At 36.5% G+C, this 22,976-nt stretch overlaps 1 protein-coding gene across 8 annotated transcripts in view; it reads left to right on the forward strand.

The window, feature by feature from the left end:
• Positions 1-11,082, forward strand: part of PARG (poly(ADP-ribose) glycohydrolase) — a 98,928-nt gene extending 87,846 nt beyond the window's left edge. For all 8 annotated transcript variants that reach the window (XM_081823911.1, XM_081823909.1, XM_081823907.1 and 5 more), the window contains 2 exons: positions 1,673-1,781; positions 10,931-11,082. In XM_081823911.1, the coding sequence (XP_081680037.1) occupies positions 1,673-1,781; positions 10,931-11,044 (223 nt within the window). In that variant the 3' untranslated portion in view covers positions 11,045-11,082. The remainder of the gene's footprint in view (positions 1-1,672; positions 1,782-10,930) is intronic.
• The last annotated feature ends 11,894 nt before the right edge of the window (positions 11,083-22,976 follow it).

Raw genomic sequence — 22,976 nt, forward strand, 5'->3', positions numbered from 1 at the left:
ATGATGCTATAAACATCAGGGTGCACGTATCCCTTCAAATCAGTATTTCTGTATCGTTTGGTTACGATACCTAGTAGTGCAGTTGTTAGATCGTAGAATAAAGAAGATGTGGCATATATCTATAATGGAATATTACTCAGCCATAAAAAAGAATGAAATCTTGACATTTGCAATGACATAGATGGAGCTAGAGAATGTCATGCTAAGTGAAATAAGTCAGTCAGAGAAAGACAAATACCATATGATTTCACTCATATGTGGAATTTAAGAAACAAAACAAATGAACACAGGTGGGGAAGAGAGAGGCAAATCAGAAAACAGATTTTTTTTTTTTTAAGATTTTATTTATTTATTTGTCAGAGAGAGAGCGCAAGCAGGGGGGAGAGGCAGACAGAAGGAGAAGCAGACTCCCCAGAGCCCAACGTGGGGCTTGATCCCAGGACCCTGAAATCATGACCTGAGCCGAAGGCAGATGCTTAACCAACTGAGCCACCCAGGTGTCCCAGAAAACAGACTCTTAACTATGGAGCACAAACTGAGGATTACTGGAGGGGAGAGAGATGGATGGGTTAAAGAGGTAATGGGATTAGGAGTGCACTTATTGTGATGAGCACAGGGTGTTGTATGTGAGTAATGAATCACTAAATTCTACACCTGAAACTAATATTACACTGTATGTTAACTAACTGGAATTTAAATTAAAATTTGGAGAAAGAAAAAACAAAAAGAAATGATGCCTGAAAGCACTTGTGGGTGTGTACATGCGTTAATGAAAAAGAGCAGTTGTGTTAGAATCAGTAATTGCCCATCTACCCATGCCAGCTTATTCTTTGTAATATCTCAAGTCCGGCCCCTGGTTCTCTTCCCTTTTGTTTTGGTTAAAATATTTGGTTGTAACAATTACCTATGTGGATATTTAATTCCTGATAATTACTTACAGACTAACATGAAGGTTTCTGTTGCCTTTCTTCAGTGTGAAAAGTTGCTTGGCATGTCACTTTATGCAAGTCTGTAAAGGGAGTATTGGAATATTTGGAATTTCACATTGCCAAAGTCATCTCACCCAGTCCTTCCTATTTCCACAGGCAATATCTGCTTTACTGTCTTTGTCTTTTTAAAAATAGTTTCACACCATCAGCAATTGAGCACAGTAGGTAGAATGTTGTGCTGAATCATGACACATTTTTTTAACACTTGTTGGGATTATGTTTTGGATGGTAGATGGTGATGTTATAAACCCAAGACCCAAAAAACAGGTCTTTCAAAGCAAAGGAAGAACGAGCATTTTTTTTGGCTTTTGTCAAGATACAAATGCTATGTCTTCAGTATTAGAGGAAAACCAAGAACGAAGTTCCTTTTGTTTGCCCCCAAATCCTTTAACTTCTGAGACTCACTGTAAATGATGTATCTGTTTACACTCTGTCATATTTGTCATCTCTTGATAATTTTTTGTTTTACTCTTTAATGCCTAGTAGTCCGTTATGTGTATGCCTTGAAATATAAAGATGTGGTTTTCTGCCCTCTTGTTTTGCTGAGACCTGTAGCTACTGGTTTGTTGGTTTGTTTTTAATATTTTAGCCCTGCCAGACTCCTAGAAACCCCACCTCACAAGGGTTACGTTTTGTGAGTGTCTTTCCCCAGTCATCGTCTTCCCCCTTCCGTCCTGCCCCAGGGATGCCTGGCAGCGGCGCGGCACTGAGATCGTCGCCATCGATGCCCTTCACTTCAGACGCTACCTCGACCAGTTTGTGCCCGAGAAAATCAGACGAGAGCTTAACAAGGCCAGTAACCTCATTTCTCAGTTCATCTGGCAGCTGTCATCTATTTACTGCCATTTTATTAATGCTGAAATTAATGCTTTCTGGTAATTCTTGCAGTGTCACTATGTCTGCCCACAGCTCTCTTGATTTAATGGGTCTGTCAGCTTGTACAAGATGTACTTTCCATTTCGTAATTGCTTGATTACTGATGCCAGATAGACTGTTGCTTCATATTAAGCCCCACACATGCATTTAGCTCATCAAATACTTTTACTTGCTTTGGAACATTATTATTGTAAAACCATATAGAAATGAATGAGCACTAACAAATTTTTGTCACACCTTTCAATGACGTCTCTACAAGGTATGCCATCAGGGTTAAATACAAATAAACCATAAAAGTTAAGTTCTCTTATAGGTAAGATTCACATGTAAATCGTTTATTGATTAGGTAATTTGGCATATTTATGATGCAATCTGTGATTTTCTGTGATGCTTAGTGCTGTCTACTAAATCATTTTTTCTAATTGTATTTCAGAAATCTGAAAATGAGCCATGCCTATTATTCAGATTTTCACTACTGCTAACCAAAGTAAATAAACTACCATACAGTAGAGTACTGATTCTATTCTCTAAATTTAGGGCTTTACCAAAACAGTTGATAATTTCTTTAGATCTTTTACAGCCAAGAAGACTGACCCAATCTGAAAACCATTGTTTAACTCGCATGAGTCATATTTGATTATGAGATTGTTTATTAAGATAATTGCATGGCTACATGTGTGCCAGTCTCTACATAGACTTTTGATAATGACAGCAGACTGGGTGTACCATTGCAAGGGGATTGGGAACGCCCTTGCAGTAGCACATCTGACATTGTGTATATCATCCTCAGGTTCTCCCTGGTCTCACTCTTGTGGTCCTCTGCATATCCTAGCACAAACACCTTGCCTTTCATATAGTTAGTAAAATAAAGAACCAAATAATCCAGAGAGGCTTTTGCTTCTCTTAGAACTTGGTATATATTTTGAGTATAATTATATATATTATCTTATATTCTGATCTATTCTTATGTTCTGAGAATTTAATTGTTGAATGTGTTTTCTTATACCTGTCGATTAGAATATTTTAATTATTTTATTTTTTTAAAGATTTTTATTTATTTATTTGACAGAGAGAGACACAGTGAGAGAGGGAACACAAGCAGGGGGAGTGGGAGAGGGAGAAGCAGGCTTCCCGCAGAGCAGGGAGCCCGATGTGGGGCTCGATCCCAGGACCCTGGGATCATGACCTGAGCCGAAGGCAGACGCTTAACGACTGAGCCACCCAGGCGCCCTAGAATATTTTAATTATTTTAATGTTTAGAGTTCTCAAAGGGATCTCTTAAAAATTTTGAAGAATAAATGCACTGTTTTCCAAAGTTGAACTTAGATAACAGATACCACGTACATATTTTTTTTAAGCAATTCCTCAGAAAAGCTATGCAGAAAGACTGCTCTTTGGTATATCAACAGGTATAATCTCTCTCTTTTACCTGACTCTGATAATCAGAGATTCTATAACAAAGAATATCTTTTATTATATTAAATACATTTTATTTTTTTTTAATTTTTATTGTTATGTTAATCCCCATACATTACATCATTAGTTTTTGATGTAGTGTTCCATGATTCATTGTTTGTGCATAACACCCAGTGCTCCATGCAGAACGTGCCCTCTTTAATACCCATCACCAGGCTAACCCATCCTCCCACCCCCCTCCCCTCTAGAACCCTCAGTTTGTTTTTCAGAGTCCATCGTCTCTTATGGTTCGTATTAGACACATTTTAAATGTAAGCCTTTTATTGTTCCAAACTCTTGCCTTAAAGCAATTATTTCCAAGTACATGGTGTTTTTATTATAAAACATATCAAGTAGAATGAGATTTATCTTCAGATTTTTATCACATGTTCCTTCTTTACTAAACACGTTTTATATGAATTTGTCACATGGTCGTGGTCATTGATACTAGAAGACATTTATATAAGCAGTAGGTAGTTTGGAGAGAAATATATGAAAAGGAAATGTGTTTAATCATAATCATACAGTAACACAAATTAAATGGTTCTTTTTCTTATGGATAAAATTTACATTCCCATAAATACTTTTCTGTAGGAGCTAGATCATTCAATTTTAGAAATTATCTGCAAATATGATTTTTTAAAATGATAACCCTGGGCATAAATAAATCTTTTATTTTTTAAACTGCCCATGGCCTATTGATGTTCTCTACATTTACTGATATAGCACTAACCTCAATTTACCTATCGGTGAAACTTGGTAAATGTGAATAGGTTAATTTAGTTGTAAGTATTGGAAAACATTTATTTGTAGAATGTAGAGTCCAAAGGAAACCCACTTTATACAGAAAGAATGAGTCTTTAAATAACAGCAGACAAAGTTTTATTTCATTCAAGTCAGTCAGTGCCAAGCACGCTGCCTTGCTTATGAAAACTTCTCAAAAATATTTGTTAAATGCATTAGTCGGTGATTAATTAAACTTCTTAGATATTACTAACAGTTTTTTTAAGGTAAACTTTTTAGATATACATTATCTTAAATGACTTAAAATGTTACAGATTTGTAGATATTTCCCAAATATTCTTTAAGTGCTAGGTAAAGCCCAGTAAGTCCAATGTTGATTCAAGTATGGAATAGATAAAACCACATGAAGCAGATGGATTGATAGTTATGTACTTCTGTGTTTCAGCGTGCCATCATTTATGTTAATATACAATTAAATCTAATTTATAGTTCATAAGAGATTCTTTTCTGTCAAGTGCAGGTAGAAGTTTTCTTAAATTATATAAGTAACAATAGTAAAAGTAATAGATAGCATTAAATGATTGCTTATGATATGCCAGGCACTCTACTTAGCACTTTAAATGCAGTGTCTGATTTAATCAGAACCACCCAGGGAGATGTAGATAATTTTCTTGTCTCCAATTTAGAGATCATGAACTGAGCCTCAAGAAGTTGAATAACTTGCCCCACGTCACACAGATGGGCAGTGATGAAGTCAGGACTTGAATCCAGGTTCCCCTGACTTCAAATCACTTTTTAAAAATGTAACTCCTCCCACATAGAGATTACTATAACAAGGTCTGTCTTTCCAGACTTTTTACCTGTTTTAAGTCTTAAATCATTAAGAATATTCCTTGCATTTTGTTAACAATCTCCTATAAGCATATATGCTTTGGTTACCTCTTCTCTTTTAATCATAATCCTATACTGTGAGCAAGTCTCCAGTTGATTGCTTTTCTCAATATCTTTTTTTGTTTGATATACTATTTTAAGGAAATTTGAGGGCTTTTCCCCCCCAGCCTATTTATTAAATTCCCATAAGACAAGGAAGTACCACAGGTGTAGAGTAGCCCATCAGTACATGGGCTAACATTGAGAAAACACCTAGTTCAGGGCCCGGCACTATGGGAAGGCACTGAATAAATTATGTCTGTCATTCACTGCGAGATTCCAAAACATTTGCTCTTTTAGCTGAGAATTAGTTTCCTAATTCTTTCATTGGAAAAGAAGAAAGGAATAAATGATTTTGTTAAATGTCATCGACAACTTAAAGAACTAATCCAAATAACTTTGGGCCTTCTAAATAAAAGCATTCCATCATTTATTGGTTACATTTACCTATTAAAAGAGAGTATGAATTTTAGTACAGCAACAGGGAGTTTTACATAAACTGACAGCACAACTTGGAGAGAATTCAAGTTAAATATTTACATCTCACTGTGTTTTGTAAACTTAGGTTTAAAGCTATATTAAAATGCTTTAGAGATGACTTATACAATTCTGCTTTTTTTGTGCCAGAGAGAAAGTGAGCAGGAATAGAAAAACTCATTTTTTCTAGGAAGTAATAGAGCATAAGACCAGTTTTCACCATCAGAATTCAATGTGGATCTCTGAACTCTAGGGGCTTTTTTGCTACTTTTAGGCATTAGTCATCAGATAATAATTGAAAGGGCAAGCCCACAAAGTGTTTTATTCCCTCTAGAAACAGTCTGCTCCATCCAGGCTCCACCTATCCTATTGGACCCACATCGTGACCTGCAAACAGAGTTGGTTTTTAAAAGGAAGAATCGGCCTCCTTTTATCTAACTGGTATTGTGAAGCAATACTGTGAGAGATCAGCTGGGTGACATTCTAGAGGAAAATTATTTTTGTAGTTGGAAAGATTTATGACTCCAGCTTGCAAAAGTGGCAAATAGCTCAGCAAGGGAAGAAAGAAATCATCTGTGAAAAGTTATATTAAACCATGTTAGACTCATTCAAGTAAGATTAAGTAATGAATATATTACATAGAGGCTTCTGGATCAGACGTTGATTAAAGCAAACTGACCACCCCAACAGGAAATCACCACCATTTACCCTTTTTAAATTGATTTCTTGATTTTTTTGGTATTACCCATCAACAAATTTGGAAAGAGGTTATTAAACCAGAGCTTGTTTAATGGTTGTTCAATACTAGCTGCTGGTATTTCTAAGGAGTTCAACATGTAGGGTAGCTGATATAGCTCAGTTAGTTGGGAGAGTGTTAGAATGGAGGAGGAGTTCAACATCTGATCATTTATATTTTCTTAAAGTACAGTTGACTCTTGAACAACTTGGAGATTAGGGATGCCAACCCTCAGCACCGTCAAAAATCTACATATAACTTTGAACTCCCCCAAAACTTAACTATTTATAGCCTACTATTGACTGGAAGCCTTACTGACAACAGCCTGGTGATGGGTATTAAAGAGGGCATGTACTACATGGAGCACTGGGTGTTATATGCAAACAATGAATCATGGAACACTACATCAAAAACTAATGATGTAATGTATGGTGATTAACATAATAAAATAAAATTTAAAAAAAGAAAAAAACATAGTTTGTATGTTATCTGTATTATATACTGTATTCTTAAGGTAAGCTAAAGAAAATGTTATTAAGAAAATCATAAGGAAGAGAAAAATACATTTATAGTACTATATTGTGTTTATCCAAAAAAACCCTCCATGTAAGTGGACCACGCAGTTCAAACTCATCTTGTTCAAGGGTCAACTGTATGTGTCACTTTACTTCTCAGGAATATTAGCCCAAAATATGTCATTTTTAGTGAATTTTTCCTTCAGTCTCTTAATATATAGAATCAGAATAACAATAGATATACTTTGTCCAATCTTCGATTTCACACACGAGGAAACTAAGGTCTGCACAATTCTTTCATTTTACATAGCATTTTAAACAAAAGCAAAATCAATTTACTAATGTTACAGTTATTTTAAAGAGAAAAAGTCATTCATGATCCTACCTTTCAAATAGTTTTCATTTTTATAGGTCTTTCCACATGAATATTTAATTTCATAAAAATATGTTCAGAAGCTACCTATAACTTTGTATTTTACATATTTAACAATATATTGTGAATATTTTTCATACTTTCTAATATCTTCATAGTAATACGTTTAATGTCCATAAAACTGGTTGCATTGGCATACTGTGATTAAGCTACTCTTTTTGAACAATTAGGTGGTCCTAAGTGCCTCTCATTATACATAATGTAGTAATAAACCTCTTTGTTATTTAATCAAATAACAAAAGAAATTTGCAAAATTCTTATTACTTTAAGGATAATTTTTTTTTTTTTTTTAAGTAAGCTCCACGCCTGTCGTGGGGCTTGAACTCACAACCCTAAGATCAAGAGTCACATTGAGCCAGCCAGGTGCCCCTCTAAGGATATTTTTAAGATTCTTGATTAACATTATTTTATTCTCTTCCAAAAGATTCTTTTTAAAAAATATTTATTTTAGAGAGAGAGCAGGAGGGGTGGGACAGAGGGAGAGAAATCCTCAAGCAGACACCCTGCTGAGTGTGTAGCCCTACCGGTGGCTCAATCCTAGGACCCTGAGATCATGACCTGAGCTGAAATCAAGAGCCGGCCAGTCAACTGACTGAGCCACCTAGGTGCCCCTTTTCCAAAAGATTATTAAGGATTTTTTAATATTATGTTTGTTTTTAAGAAATCACAGTATTCTAAGATATCAGAAAATCAGTATTGGTACCAAATGTATTTACGTTAGACAAGTGGTGGTGGATTGTCTTCAAATAAGCAACTCTTTAGGAACAATAATTGTTAAATTATTAATCTAGCAAACAGTATAATGTGTTTACATTATAATGAAAGACATAGTTTAATTATATCTACTTGGGCCTGCTAAACTTGATGTTGAAGCCTGAGTTCTTACTTCAGTGTGCATGTGTTCATGCATGTGTATGCCTCAGTGTTTGTGACCAACTATTCCTGTGAGTACCCTCTATTTCCTGGGTCCAGTTCTGAGCCTGTAGGTTTTTACAATTGTTTTCTTTTTCACTTTCTTTGCTTCCATCCTACATTTCTGTCCTTATCTCATCACTTCCCACCTGGGCTGTAGTTTTTAACTCTAGATACCAGTGTTTTCTTCCTGTCTCTTGCTTTTCAAAGCTCCCCTTTGTGACCTTCAGGACTCCAAAATTACCTTTATCTTACCTTTCTTCTTCCTTCCCATCAAAATTCATTCTGAGATATAAGTGTTCATTGGTATCCTGTACTTACTGTCCTAAGGTATGAATGCTTCCTCTTTTTCTCTTTAAAGTTGTTTATTAGTAAAAATAAATAGCCTTGTGATTGGTGAATGTCAGGTCAGGATGTAACTATAGAGTTCGAGCTGGCTTTCTTTTTATTCTTACTGCTCTGATTAATCTCCTCAAGTTCTCTGGCTGTGGGTGTGGGAAAAAAAATTTATTTGTTGCCAGCATGGAGCTCTTGAGAACTTCCCTATGAAGTAAGAACTTGGCAACCCTTTTGAGGTCTCTATCCTTATCTGATCTTTATTTGTTACTAAAGGGTCTCATTACTGTTGTAAAAGGAAATGATTCCCTGATTAGTGACCCTGCTCTGGTCTGTAGCATTTGAGGGATCGCTCTCCTTACTGCAGAAGGGAGAAGCATAGGTTGTCTGTCTAAAGGGGACTCAGAGGAGCTTGCTGCCTGTCTCTTACTTCTGACCTTAGAAATGCTTAGTTTAAACAGAATAAAAGAATTTTGTATTTATTATAAACAGTTATTCTTTATACCTAATTACTTTGTAGGTGTTTTATATCATTTAATTTCTGGTTAACTTTTTAAAGTTTTGATTTGTTTTGATCAAAACACCGAATGTAGGTTAATGTCAGTTTTATAGTTTGTTTTTTGTTGTGGCCATTTTCCAAAGTAGTTGTGGAGGTTTTTTGTTTTGTTTTTTAGTACAATTGATTTAGTGCTTTACGTTAGATTTTTCTCCTAATAATATAAATATTTCAAATTCTCTGTTGTTAGGCTCTAGTTTCACCAAGCTATGTTTGCTCATTAAAGATGAGTCATCCCAGATATAGAGATGGCAGTAGGAAGAGACTAAAGCCCTTCTGACAGTATAAAAGAGAGGCAGCCCCAACAGGAGGCTAAGAAATCATCTTCTTCATCTAGGCCTGTTAAGGAGAGTTTGACAGAAAACCAAGTGGCAAAATTATGTCTGTTCTGACAGAGTTTGTTCTCCCCCTTGTTGGCATAAAGACAGACTCTATATCTTTTGATAACCTGCTCAAAAAAAAAAAATTGAGCTCTTTGATATTTTTGATCTGAAAGAGATTTTCAGAAACTCCATGCATCTGATTACACAGGTAATTTGTGAGTTCTAGTGTAAGCTCTGTACCACAGCGTTGAATAATGGTCTGGTACCAACTTATAATTAATATCTGTCAGGATTTACAGCCTAGGAGGGGGTGGAAGGAATAGCCTTGTTAATCTATCCAGACAGTGTGTAAAATAAATTTTTATACCTTTGTGGAAACTTTAGAGAGCAATTTACTATATTTTATGTGTGGGTTTCATAGAAGCATCTTTCTTTTTTTTTTTTTAAGATTTTATTTATTTATTTGACAGAGAGAGACATAGTGAGAGCAGGAACACAAGCAGGGGGAGTGGGAGAGGGAGATGCAGGCCTCCCGCGGAGCAGGGAGCCCGATGGGGGACTCGATCCCAGGACCCTGGGATCATGACCTGAGCCGAAGGCAGACGCCCAACGACTGAGCCACCCAGGCGCCCTAGAAGCATCTTTCTTTATCCTTGGTTTTTCTCTGGGAACATATGTCACACATCATTCTTTTTATTTTATTTACTATTATACATAAGCTATATTTTAGACTTTGTTTGGTACTTGAGAGAACCCAGGGGAGTATTATATTAAACTTTTTAATGTAGTCTGATAGTTTCAGAAAACTAAGAACCCTTAGGAGGCAGAAAGACCAACTGGGCTGACAGCAAAGAATGGAAAACAGAAACTCTGGGACCTTAAACTGCAGTCTTCTCATATACAAAATAAGCTGTTCTTCTAATTAATACTTAGCCAGCATCCTCAGGATGTATTGTACTTTTCTCAGGTGACTAGCGAATTTTAAAATATTCTGGCTTAAAACAGAGCTGTGAAACCAGAGAATCTTAGAGCTGGAGGGGATCTTAAAGGTTAGTTGTTTGCTCATTATCAAGCATTTCGTGGCAGGAAGCACATTTAAAAGCTAATCACAGTTATTAATCTAGTCCCAATAATTCAGAGAGTGAGTACTGAGGAAGCATAATGGAAAAAAATGGTGATCAGAAGCCTTCAAATAAAGAAATGTATTAAGTGCCTTTCCTCCCTTTAGTTCTGGTAGTTTGTAATTGGGATCCCATCAGTTCTTGAAATATCTCTGATATTTCCATTTATATTTGAATCAGATAAAGAAACTGAGACCTGTATTGGTTTAAAGGTTTTGATTTGTCCAGCATCAAAACAAATAAATATTAGAATTGATCATTTCTTACTCGCTTCTTGTATAATCCCAGGATTTTCTGTTTTTCCCTCTACTTTGGCCCAGAAAGGAAGGAAGGAAGGAAGAAAAAGGAAGGAAGGAAGGGAGGGAGGGAGGGAAGGAGGAAGAAAGGAAGGAAGGAGGGAAGAAAAGAAAAAAAAAGAAAAGAAAGAAAACATAAGCTTGATAATAGCTACTGATCCTAGTACATCAGTCAGAAGTACTGTTAATGTCTAGTCACTCACATGTTATGATGTTCCTTTCATCCTGCAGGCTTACTGTGGATTTCTCCGTCCTGGAGTTTCTTCAGAGAATCTTTCTGCGGTGGCCACAGGAAACTGGGGCTGTGGTGCCTTTGGTGGTGATGCTAGATTAAAAGGTGAGTAAGTAAGTTGTTGTAAGAAGGATAATAGGAGTCTGATTAGGGAGAAAAGTTAGTCCTTCAAACTTGGATTTCTTTTTTTTTTTTTTTTTTTAAGATTTTATTTATTTATTTGACAGAGAGAGACACAGCAAGAGAGGGAACACAAGTAGGGGGAGTGGGAGAGGGAGAAGCAGGCTTCCTGCTGAGCAGGGAGCCTGATGGGAGGCTCGATCCCAGCACCCTGGGATCATGACTCGAGCCGAAGGCAGACGCTCAATGACTGAGCCACCCAGGCGCCCCGAACCTTGGATTTCTAATGTTCTATTGTAGTAAGAGACCACAAAGATCAAAGAGAAGAGAAAAACAATATGTGACACCATCCTCTTTTTTCTTATCGTGTTTAAAGGAATTCTTATTTTTATTTACTATTTTCTTGCAGAGGTCACTTATCTCTTTGATCTACCAGACATAGTATTTAGTTGAATAGAGATATGGAAGAGTCCAAAATGGCTATGTAGTTTCAAGCCAAAGCCCCCATTAAGCACCTTCCTTGGCAGAAGTGATTTGGATGGACAGAACTATTTTGTTGACTCATGCATTCACCAAACTTGTGAGGCATCTGCTGTGTTTTAGGCACTGTGGTAGACTCTGAGAATACAAAGGTGAATAAGATGTGGTCCTTGCTTTGGAATTCACAATCCACTGTATGAGAGAGAGGCATAGAGAAATGCAGTATAGTAGTGAGTAGAGGTACACATATGTGGGAGTATAGCTTGGGAGAGCTGCATGAATAACATATTTGAGGAGCCATTTGGGTACCCAGGAAGGGTAAACATTTCTTGCATTTTATTGTTTGTGGTAGAAAAATCACAAAATCTGATCAACAAAACTATTGGCCATTTAGCAAATTATGACATTTTCTTTACTCTCAAAAGTATTAGTTACAGAAAATAGTATTATATCATTACTTAGGAAGATTACTATCCTGTGTGAGCCTGACTGGTCTGACACCAGCTAGGTGTGCTGCAATATAATCCTGCTGCAATATAACTACCTGGAGTTAGTGCAAATCCCACAGGTTAAGGGCAGAGTCCTCCATAAGACCACCCCTACTTCAGACTCTAGCTGCAAGTCTGGGGCGGGGTGTCCCCAGGCCACCTGTACCTCTGACCAACTGCCTATCAATCCAGGAGGTTCTCACAACCCCCTTCAGGTTTGATAATTCACTGGAATGACTCAGAGAGCTTGGGAAGTGCTACTGCAGTTTTGTTATAAAGGATACAAATAGGGTGAGTGAGATCTGGGAGGGAATACAGAGCTTCCATGCCTTCTACCTGTGGTGTCAAGGCACATCACTCTCCTCACACAGCAATGTGTTTGCCAACCTAGAGGCTCCACTGACCTTTGATGTTCAAAGTTTTTATTAGGGCTTCATTATGTAGGCATTGTTGATTAAATCATTGGCCACATCATTGAACTCAATTTCAGCCCTCCTTCCACTCCCTGGAGGTCAATGGCTGAAAATCCCAATCTTGTAGCTATCTCAGGGCCCTCCCAGAGTCACCTCCTTAGCATAGCAAAGACAATATCACTCAGGAAATTCCAAGGGTTTTTGAACTTCTTTGTATACTACAGTTATTAAAGTAACAAGAAAACAAAGCAAACATAAAACAACTAGCTGGACTTGATAGCCAAACTAGATATAGATAAAATCTGTCTCGCTGGGAATAAAACAGTTGAGTCTGTCATAATTTATGAGTGTTATTTTTGTAAAAGTGACACATTTATTTTTTTAATCCAGAAAAATATTATGAAGTGTGTAAAAATCATCAGAACTCATTGTTAGCGTTTTAGTGACCATCCTTTCAGAAGACATTCCTATGTAACAATCTATGTAACCATTTGACATTAATAACATGACACCATATTGTCTATGCTCTAACCTCTTCTTTTTGAAAACCCTACAGTCTCATGGATGGCTTTCAACACCACCAAATTTAAATGTACTGTCAACATTTTTAATAGCTACGTAGCATTCTCTTGTATGTACGTCTGTGTACCATAATTTATTTCACTGGTTCTCCCATTTATAGACGGTTTATTTTTTTTATCTTATATTACAAGCAATACTGCGGTATATAAATATATGTTATATGTCATTATTTTTGTAGGGTTAATTCCTAGAAGTGAGATTAATTACTTTATATTTTGATACTTTTTACAAACTGTCCTTCTGAAAGGCTGTATCAATTTATACTGTCCTCCTTGCATAAGAAACCTTACCAACATGGGATTTTATCAATTTTTAAAATTTCTCTAAGGTTTAACATTATTCATATGTTTTTATTTGCTTTGGAATTGTTTTTTCACTCTTCTGTCCATTTAGCTCTTTGGGAATAGTTTTGACTTTTCATTGACTATTAATAACTCTTTGTGTATTAAGAAATGTTAATTAATTATCATGTTATAGGTATTTTTCTCAGTTTTTTCATGTATTTCAGCACATTAGGTTGTTGTCATGTGGAGTTAATTTTTATGTGTTCACATATTTGTGGCATGCTTAGAAAAATCTTTTCTATTCCTTCATTCTAAAGATTTTCTCACCCACATTTTTTCATATTCAGAAACAAAAACTGCATGTTATTATTTTCAGTGTTTTGAAAATATATAGAAGAAAGAATTTCTGGGTTTTATGAAATTCTTTATCATCCTCAATTTGTTTGAAGAAACCTGTTTTTCACTCTGGGCTTATTGATCTTATGACAGACAATTTTTTTTCCTGTTTTTCTCTTAAGTAAAATGAATGAGTAGATTCATATCATCAATCCAAAAAACCAGGTCTGCCATAAGCCTTGGTCATTTGTGATGGACAATTTGAGAAGCATTGTAAATGTGTTCATTTCCTTTCTTTTCCTTATGGCATAAAAATCTTTTTCTCAGATTATAGTTTTGTTTCCCCTGGTGAGTATCAAGCATAGTATTCGAAGATGTTCATTATGTAGTTCATTTTCTCCATTATTAATTATTGAGGCTTAAACTTTAGAGTGACTTTTTGACAGCTCCCTCCTCTTCATTAATTTGAATAATCGTTAAAAGATTTGAAATAGTTACTTATCCTTTAGTGGAGAATTATTTACTAATACTGATTTTGAAAAGAAAGATACTGTGGTACATCTATGTAATGAAATATTATGCAGACATTATAACTATTGCAGAAATACAACCGCTGATATGGAAGCATGTTTTTGGAATACTGCCAAATGGGGGGAAATGCATAGTATATGCATGATAAACCATTTTAAAAATTAAATTATTAATATAAAATATCACACAAATTTGAGACTTTCTGTGTTTATCCATTTATGTGCAAAGTCTAGGTGAGTGATACAGATGACTTTTTTAATTTGTATTTTTCTGTTGTAAGCATGTATTGTTTTTATAACGAAGAGTCTTTATCAAAAAATTTTCTGACAAGGTGGGTAGACCTTGAGGGCATTTTTATGCTAAGTGAAATGAGTGAGGCAGAGAAAGGCAAATACTGTATATCTCACTTATGTGTGGTATGTTATTAAAAAAAAAAACCTAGCTCATAGATAGAACAGGTTTCTAAAGGTGGGGTGTGGGGGTGGGTGAAATGGGTGAAGGGGGTCAGAATGTACAAACTTCCAGTTATAAAATGAATAAATAATGGGGATGTAGTGTATAACATGGTGACTATAGTTAATAACTGCATTGCATATTGGAAAGTTGCTAAAAGAGTAGATCTTGAAAGTTCTCATCACAAGAAAAAAATTTTTGTAACTATGTGTGGTGATGGGTATTAACTATACTTTTTCTGGTGATCATTTCTCAATGTATACAAATATTGAATCATTATATTGTATACCTGAAAACTAATATAATTTTATATGTCAGTTATATCTCAATTTAAAAAAAAGTTAGCCATCAGGACAGTATAAGCCCCTCTTTTACAAGCTCACCTTCTCATTAGTCACATAGATATGAGCAAGGAGGCATTTAAATCCTAGGTGCAGGGCGCCTGGGTGGCTCAGATGGTTAAGCATCTGCCTTCGGCTCAGGTCATGATCTCAGGGTTCTGGGATCGAGCCCCGCATCGGGTTCCCTGCTTGGCGGGGAGTCTGCTTCTCCCTCACCCTCTACTGTTCCCCCGCTTGTACCCTCGCTGTCTCTGTCAAATAAATAAATAAAATCTTAAAAAAAAAAAAAATCCTAGGCGAATCTCCTAAAGAAGACAGTACCAAGAAAAAGATATTTGCTAATGACCCAGTATTAGGGAGTTAAAACAGATGAATAGGAGAGAATCAAGAGGCTGTGGTCTAATTTGGAGTATCATTAGATAATACAAGTTTCGAAAACTAAAACTCTTTGGGAGCAGATAAAGACAGGGCCAATATTAACTTTTTCTTGACTGGCCAACTTTATCTGTACCTAGATCTTTCCAAGCCTACCAGGAAGACTCTTTGAATCATCAGATGCTATCCCTACCTTACAAGAGAAAGAAGGAAGAAAGGATAGTTAAAAAAAAAATCATGGAGAGAGAACATGAGCATTTAAACTTAAACTTGTGTTTCTTTTATTAGCAGTAAGGCAAAGTATTTGTTAATATGCTTGCTGCCTAACTGTACATGAGTGTTGAAATTTACAACAATTTAATTTTGAACTGTTTTCATTGTACATTCTGCTGACAACTGTTAAGATAATATTTTTCATATATTCATTCATTCAACAGACATTTACTAACAACTTTCTGCAATGGCTTTAAGAGCCAGAGGGTAGGAAAGAAGGGACATGGGGAAGAGGGAGGGGCTTTGTGCCTGTCCCCCACCAGCAGCCAGTCATTTCCTGCATGCCTGTGCTACCACATGGGCTTTCTCTATTCTCCTGCCTGGCCCCTCATCTTTCTGAGCGCCTTGTGGAGGCTATGGAAAAAAGCTTTTGAGTGAGTGTGAACTCTCTTTATTTCTGGGGCTCCTGCTTATTCCAAAGTAACCCCCCAAGTCTACACTTGGCTTTTAAAATTATATTAAAGTTTTAGCTGATTTATTCTTTTTTTTCATTAACATAAAATGTATTATTTGTTTCAGAGGTACAGGTCTGTGATTCATCAGTCTTACACAATTCACAGTGCTCACCATAGCACATACCCTCCCCAATGTCTATCACCCAGTCCCCCAATTTAACTGATTTATTCTTACCCATTTGTATGGTGGTCACCTCTGTCTCCTGTGCTCTTGCAGAGATAATAGTTTATGTGTTTCGTATCTTCTTGGAGGGGGTTGTCATACTTTGGTTGCCTTGCGACAACGCAACTCTCTGGTAGACTCAGGAAAAATTTATTTTTTGGATTACTTGGCCTTTTTTCATTGTTAGGATGGAAGCAACTTCTTTTTGCAGCTTTATTCATCCTATCTCAGTAGAGACTGTGAAGTGGGCTTTTGCCCTAAGTGTACCACCAGACACCCATGAGATTTTTAGGAGATAATTTAAAACCGTTTTGAAATGGTTTAAAAACAAAACGGTTTATTTTACCCTTTATTTCTAAATTTTATTACATTATAATCAAAGAGTGTAGATAGTATTATTTCTACTTTTTGGAGTTTTTTGAGCTTCTCTTGGTGGCCTAACAGCCAGTTGTTGTAGATACTATATTGGCACATGAAGAGATGTCTCTGAAGGGTGTAGAACTATTCTATGTCTATTAGATTCTATACTTACTAAACCAGACCCTGTATCCCTCTAATTTTTACTGCTTGCTTTGTGAAGGGATTGAGTGGTACTCTAAAGGTCTTTCTTTTATATTTTTGCCAATTCCTCCATTTCTGTCAGTATTTATTTTTTATACCTCTCTATACTGTGTTACCTGACTTGGGAAAATTATGCCATTGCTAGTTTACTGTAATTAGAAGGTATCTTGATGCTATAGTCCTATGTATTTTCTTTTCTATCTCCGTTCCCTACCTTCGCTACCTAAAAGTGATTTGCAAATAAAATATGCTCAATGAATTTCTCTTTAACAAATTTATTTGGCAAACCTGTGTGCCTTTCATTAATCTAGGGTTTTGCACATTTTTCTGAAATTGCCTGTTAGTATCTGGCTAATTCCCTGTGTTCCTTTAAGACTCCACTCTAGCATTAACTGTTCCACAAAGATCCCCATGCCTCTCCCACCACCTACCTCCAACTCCCCAACACTGCAGCAAAGTTCTGTAGTAGGATTCTTTAGTTTTAAGAGACACTAATCTACCTAGTCACTTAAGCCTGAATGGGGATTATTGGTATATGTGGATAAGATGGCAGGAGCTGGGGACCAAATAGTACCAGGCTTATAGTACTGTAATTGAGTGACCCTAGAGGGAAGGAGACCTCCTTCATTTAATAATTTTATGGAGGGGTGCCTGAGTGGCTCAGTTGGTTAAGTGTCTGCCTTCAGCTCAGGTCATGATCCCAGGGTTCTAGGATCAAGCCCTGCATCAGGCTCTGCACACAGCGAGGAGTCTGCTTCTCCCTCTGCCCTTCCCCCCAGCTCATGTGCACATGTGCGCTCTCTCTCTCTCTCTCAAATAAATAAAATCTTTTAAAAATTTTTTAAAATTAAAAAAATTAAAATGTTATGGAAATACTCTAATTGGACCAACTTAGATCACTTTCCCGTCTCTTGGACCAAATCATTGTAGCCAGGAAGTCAGTAAACACTGGACACATCCCCAATGAGATTTAAGAAGTTTTTCAGTTGATTTTTATTGCATATTTATATTAAGTGAAAATGAGATTATAGAAACTTTTTATAAATTTATTTTCCTTCATATCTTATATCCCATTGACATCAAACTTAAATAATGTCTGTACTGATTGTTTTGCTATTTTGGAATCAAGATAGTTAAACTCCAGAAAAACCATTGATCTAGAAAAGATGGGAACTTGAACAGTTCTGATAAATCATTTTCTACCATGCTATCATTGGCCTAGTCTATCCCTTTGGCTGGGGTTTTTGGGAGGTCTGTTTGTGGAAGTGGGGAGGGGATGACTATCGATAAAAAACGGAAGGTTAAAATAGAAATACAGGCCAGTTCAGTTCAGTTTGTTTTACCACAGGCTCCTTATCACTTTGCTTACTTCTGTCAGAACACACCACACTCCATTTCACTCTCAGCCTTGCTCTTACACACTTGAGTAAGAATATTCCTTCCTTAACACTTCCACATTGTCCTCTTCTGCGGGCCCAGTGCTTAGAATGGGGTCTTTTTTTTTTTTTTTAAGATTTTATTTATTTATTTGAGAGAGAGAGAATGAGAGACAGAGAGCATGAGAGGGAGGAGGGTCAGAGGGAGAAGCAGACTCCCTGCCGAGCAGGGAGCCCGATGCGGGACTCGATCCCGGGACTCCAGGATCATGACCTGAGCCGAAGGCAGTAGCTTAACCAACTGAGCCACCCAGGCGCCCCTAGAATGGGGTCTTGTAAATGATAATGCATTCAAGGTGTCTAGAGTGAGTGGAATGGTGGTCATCAGAACCTCGGAGATGCCGCTTAGTTAGTGGATCTGGGAAATGGCTTTGGGAAATTTTAACTTTCTGTGGGTTACTAATGATCAGCCAGGTTTAAGAAAGACTGTATTTTCTCCTTTAGTTTGCATAATTACCCTTCAATTTGTAGCCACATTTTTAAGGTGAGGAAACCAAGGTTCAAAGAGAGGCTAATAAACCTGACCAAAGAAAGAGAACTAATAAATGTAAGAACCAAAATTCACATTTGCTCTTTCTCAAAAACCAATATATTTTCATTATTGTTGTTAGTTGAGAACATGTTGAGTGGATTCTGTGTTCCAGAAATTGTACTAAGTGCTTTCCTTACATGTATTAGTTCATAACAATGTATTAGGTTTTATTTTTATCTTTATAGGTGAAATAACCAAGGCATAGAGAGGTAAGTAGCTAGCCCGAGGTCACCAGGATAGCATGCAGCAGTGTTAGGATACAAACGAGGATTGATGCCCAAGAGCCCAGTGTCTGGACTCTGGTTGTTTAATATTTATTGGCCACAAATTCTGGATCTGGATCTGGATTTGGGATTTGCCATTCTAGAAATGGTTGAATTCTTTTTTTTTTTTTTTTTTAATTATTTATTTGACAGAGACAGTGAGAGGGAACACAAGCAGGGGGAGTGAGAGAGGGAGAAGCAGGCTTCCCACTGAGCAGGGAGCCTGATGCGGGGCTCGATCCCAGGACCCTGGGATTATGACCTGAGCTGAAGGCAGACGCTTAACGACTGAGCCACCCAGGCGCCCCGAAATTGTTGAATTCTTAAAGAGAGAGTACACTTAAAACAGATGAAAGGATCAGGACACCTGGGTGGCTTAGTCAGTTAAGCATCTGACTCTTGGTTTTGGCTCAGGTTGTGATTTCAGGGTTGTGGGATCAAGTCCCAGGTTGGACTCTGTGCTCAGCGGGGAGTCTGCTTGAAGATTCCCTCCACCCTTCCTCCAACTCTCTCTCTGTCTCTCTCTCAAATAAATAAATAAATATTTAAAAAAAAAAAAAAGGTGAAAGGATCAAAGATGGAGCCTTTAGTAATATGGGGGTTTGGGAGCAGCTGCAGTGGTGTTGATTAAAAACAGTAGCCAGAGGATGTGACCAGTTACAGAATAAGAGTTGGCTGAGAGGAGTGAGCAAAAAGCCTTGAGCTTTTAGGATAACCAGGGTGTAAGAGCTCACAAAACCCCTTGGGTTTCATCAGAAGGACATCAGTAGTACTTTCAAGTTTATACTATTGGGTCTTCTTGCCAGCATGCATTTAAATAATGTAAACAACTTGAGGAAATTCTTCTGGCTGGCATAAGGTATGTTTGTTTAGAGTAGAGCAGAATGACTTGGCATGATAGCTTTGCAGAATAGTGAGTGAGGGAGCACGTCCTAGAGTCAGACTGCCAGGGTTCAAACCTCACTCAGCTCTATTGCTTTCTGGCTTGTAACCCTAGACAAATTATTTAACCTTTTGGTGCCCATATTGCCTTATTTTCAAAATGGAGATAATACTAATATTTACCTTATTCAGTTTTTATAAGGATTAACTGAGATAATTCTTGTAACATTTGTGCTTGAGTTTGTTCTTTTAAGCTGCTAGAACCATTCAGCATGCTGTAAGAACTCGGTGTTAGCAGTTCTTTTTAAATTACATGCTGATGGCCTCAAACCACACCTGTGGTATGAGTATCCATCATTTTATTCATTTTTGGTTTGGTTCATTTGTTGGAAGAGGACACTATGAATTGTTTTTTGATGTTATTTATATTTATTTGAATTTTCTTCATAACTTAACATTGATGCCAAAAAGAAAATTAAAACCAAGCTCCCTGCAGGTTAATTTAAGTGATTATTTTGGCACCTAGTTGTGCTTGAAGTTAGAACTTGGTGCTTTTATATCATACTTGGACCCATTCCACATATCCTATTAGATTTGTGATTTATTCTCATCTAACTTGGGATGCATGAGAATTCACCTAAATCCTGAGACTTAATTCTTTAGATTTGCAAAGGTCTTGGGGATGTCGTAGATAGTGAGGTCTAAAGACAGTTCTGTTTAAAATGATCTTTTGTTAGTGATTACTGATATATGTAGAGTTAAGATTAATTTATATTCTGAAAATTTCCTTTGTGTATTTATAGTCTAATATCCAGTGCAAGGAGAAAAATTATAGCAGGGATTATGGAATTCTACACTCTGAAAGAGTCTTAAGGGATCATCTGATCCAACTCCTTCATAGCATAGCCGGGAAAATTGCAGGCAAGAGAGTTAGGTGACTTGGCCAAAGTCATAGATCTAGAGAGCTAGCAGATGGGTGAGGAATGAACTCAGGTCTCCTGTCTTCAGTCCCAACCTGTTTGACACATGTTTATGTTGCAATGTGTACCCAAATAGAAATGGATGTGAAATAAAAAATGTAATGTGAGTTGGTTTCTCTTATTACGATCCAGCCTCTTTTTGGTAGCTGGGTCAAGCTTAGCTCTAAGAGCCCATCCATAGGAACAAGATGGCCTGTGAAGCATTCTTAAAATATATTCTATAGGGAGATAAATTTTGAATGTTTTTATTCATACCTCATTTTCCTAAGTGGCAAATGACCAGTGATCTAGTATTTCTGTATATAAGGAGGAAATAAGACTGAAAGGACTTTTCTTTGGGTTTCTCTTTTTTTAATAGGAAATACTTTAAAGCCAAATTTTCATTAAAGAAATGGTACTTCTTGGTAGAGGAAAATGACAATTCATTTTTCCATTTTTAAAAATTTTTTTTTAATTTTTAATTTTATTATGTTAATCACCATATATTACATCATTAATTTTCGGTGAAGTGTTCCATGATTCATTGTTTGCATATAACACCCAATGCTCCATTCAATACGTACCCTCTTTAATACCCATCACCAGGCTAACCCATCTGCCTACCCCCTTCCCCTCTACAACCCTCAGTTTGTTTCTCAGAGTCCATAGTCTCTCATGGTTCATCTCCCCCTCCGATTTCCCCCCTCTTCATTTTTCCCTTCCTACTATCTTTTTTTTTTTTAACATATAATGTATTATTTGTTTCAGAGGTTAGGTTAATTGGGAACCTTTTAAAATTGAGTGTACTGAAGCTTTAATGTATGTATAAGTTGGTTGAACAGATTTAATTAAAACTTACCTCTATTTTGAGATTAATTACTTTCAACAGTGCAAGATTAATGAGGCCTAGTCATGGTACCTCACATGTTGTGGATACTCAGTAAATACTGGTTTGGGAAATTAGGTAATACTTTGGTATTTTAGAATCTCGCATGTATTATAATGTCTTAGATTCTTTCCCAAATTGGGGGGTACTCAACTATCAAATTTACTAGTTCAACTAAAATATATTTTTCCTTCTTACATAATTTTTAAAAACTTTTTATTTGAACATCGTTTCAAATATACAAAAAGTTACAAAAGGAAAAAGAAACAACTGTGTGTGTGTGTGTGTATGGACATGTATATGAACACACATATGCACAATTTTTCTGAACAATTTGAGCTTAAATTATATACATTATGCCCCTTTTCCTAAATACTTCAGTGTGTGTTTCCTAAGAATAAAATATTCTCTTATATAAACATATTAAAATTATTAAACTCATAAATGTATATTGATAGAATATTTTTATCTACTCTGTCATCTATGTTCCAATTTTGTCAGGGGGCCTAATAAAACCATTTATAGCCTTCTTGCCCTCCAGTACAGGGTCTAGGGTCAGGTATTGCCTTTAGTTGTCATGTCTTTTAGCCTCCTTTTGAATTCGGAGTATTTCCATAGCCTTTTTTTTTTTTTAATCTTTTATGACGTTGACATATTTAAAGAATACAGTGTTCCTTGAGTTTGTCTGCTGTTGCCTTATAATTAGGTTGAGGTTATGCATTGTTAGAGAACCGCATAGGTGATAATATCTAGAGGCACTTGATGGCCATCTGACCTCATTGGTGATGTTACCCAGTCAAGGTGTTGTCTGATTTCTCCACTGTATAGTTTTTTCCTCCCTTGTAGCTAATAAGCCATCTGTGGGAAGACACTTTAAGACAAAATTTCCATTAGATTTGGCATCCTTTAGTGATTTTTGCCTGATCCGGTCTTTACCATGATGGTTGCAAAAGAGAATTATCCTGTGCTATCTCACCCTCCATTTAGTCTTTGACTTTCTCCTGTGAGCAAGAGCCCCTCCTTCCTTTTCTCTATTTATTATATATTATCAGTGTGGACTCGGGAATTGATATTTTTTCAGTGGTTTTTAATTTATTACTGTATTTAATATTTTGGTGCCCAGCTTGCCCAGACTTGACTAGGGATCTCCTTCAAACTGGCTCCTGTATCCTGAGCACTTTTTTTACTTTCTGGTATAAGAAAATATCCTGGGCTTTTCTCGTACCTATCCT

Source organism: Leptonychotes weddellii, chromosome 6 (assembly GCF_054177405.1).
Source record: "Leptonychotes weddellii isolate Sample4059 chromosome 6, ASM5417740v2, whole genome shotgun sequence".
Lineage (NCBI taxonomy): Eukaryota > Metazoa > Chordata > Mammalia > Carnivora > Phocidae > Leptonychotes > Leptonychotes weddellii.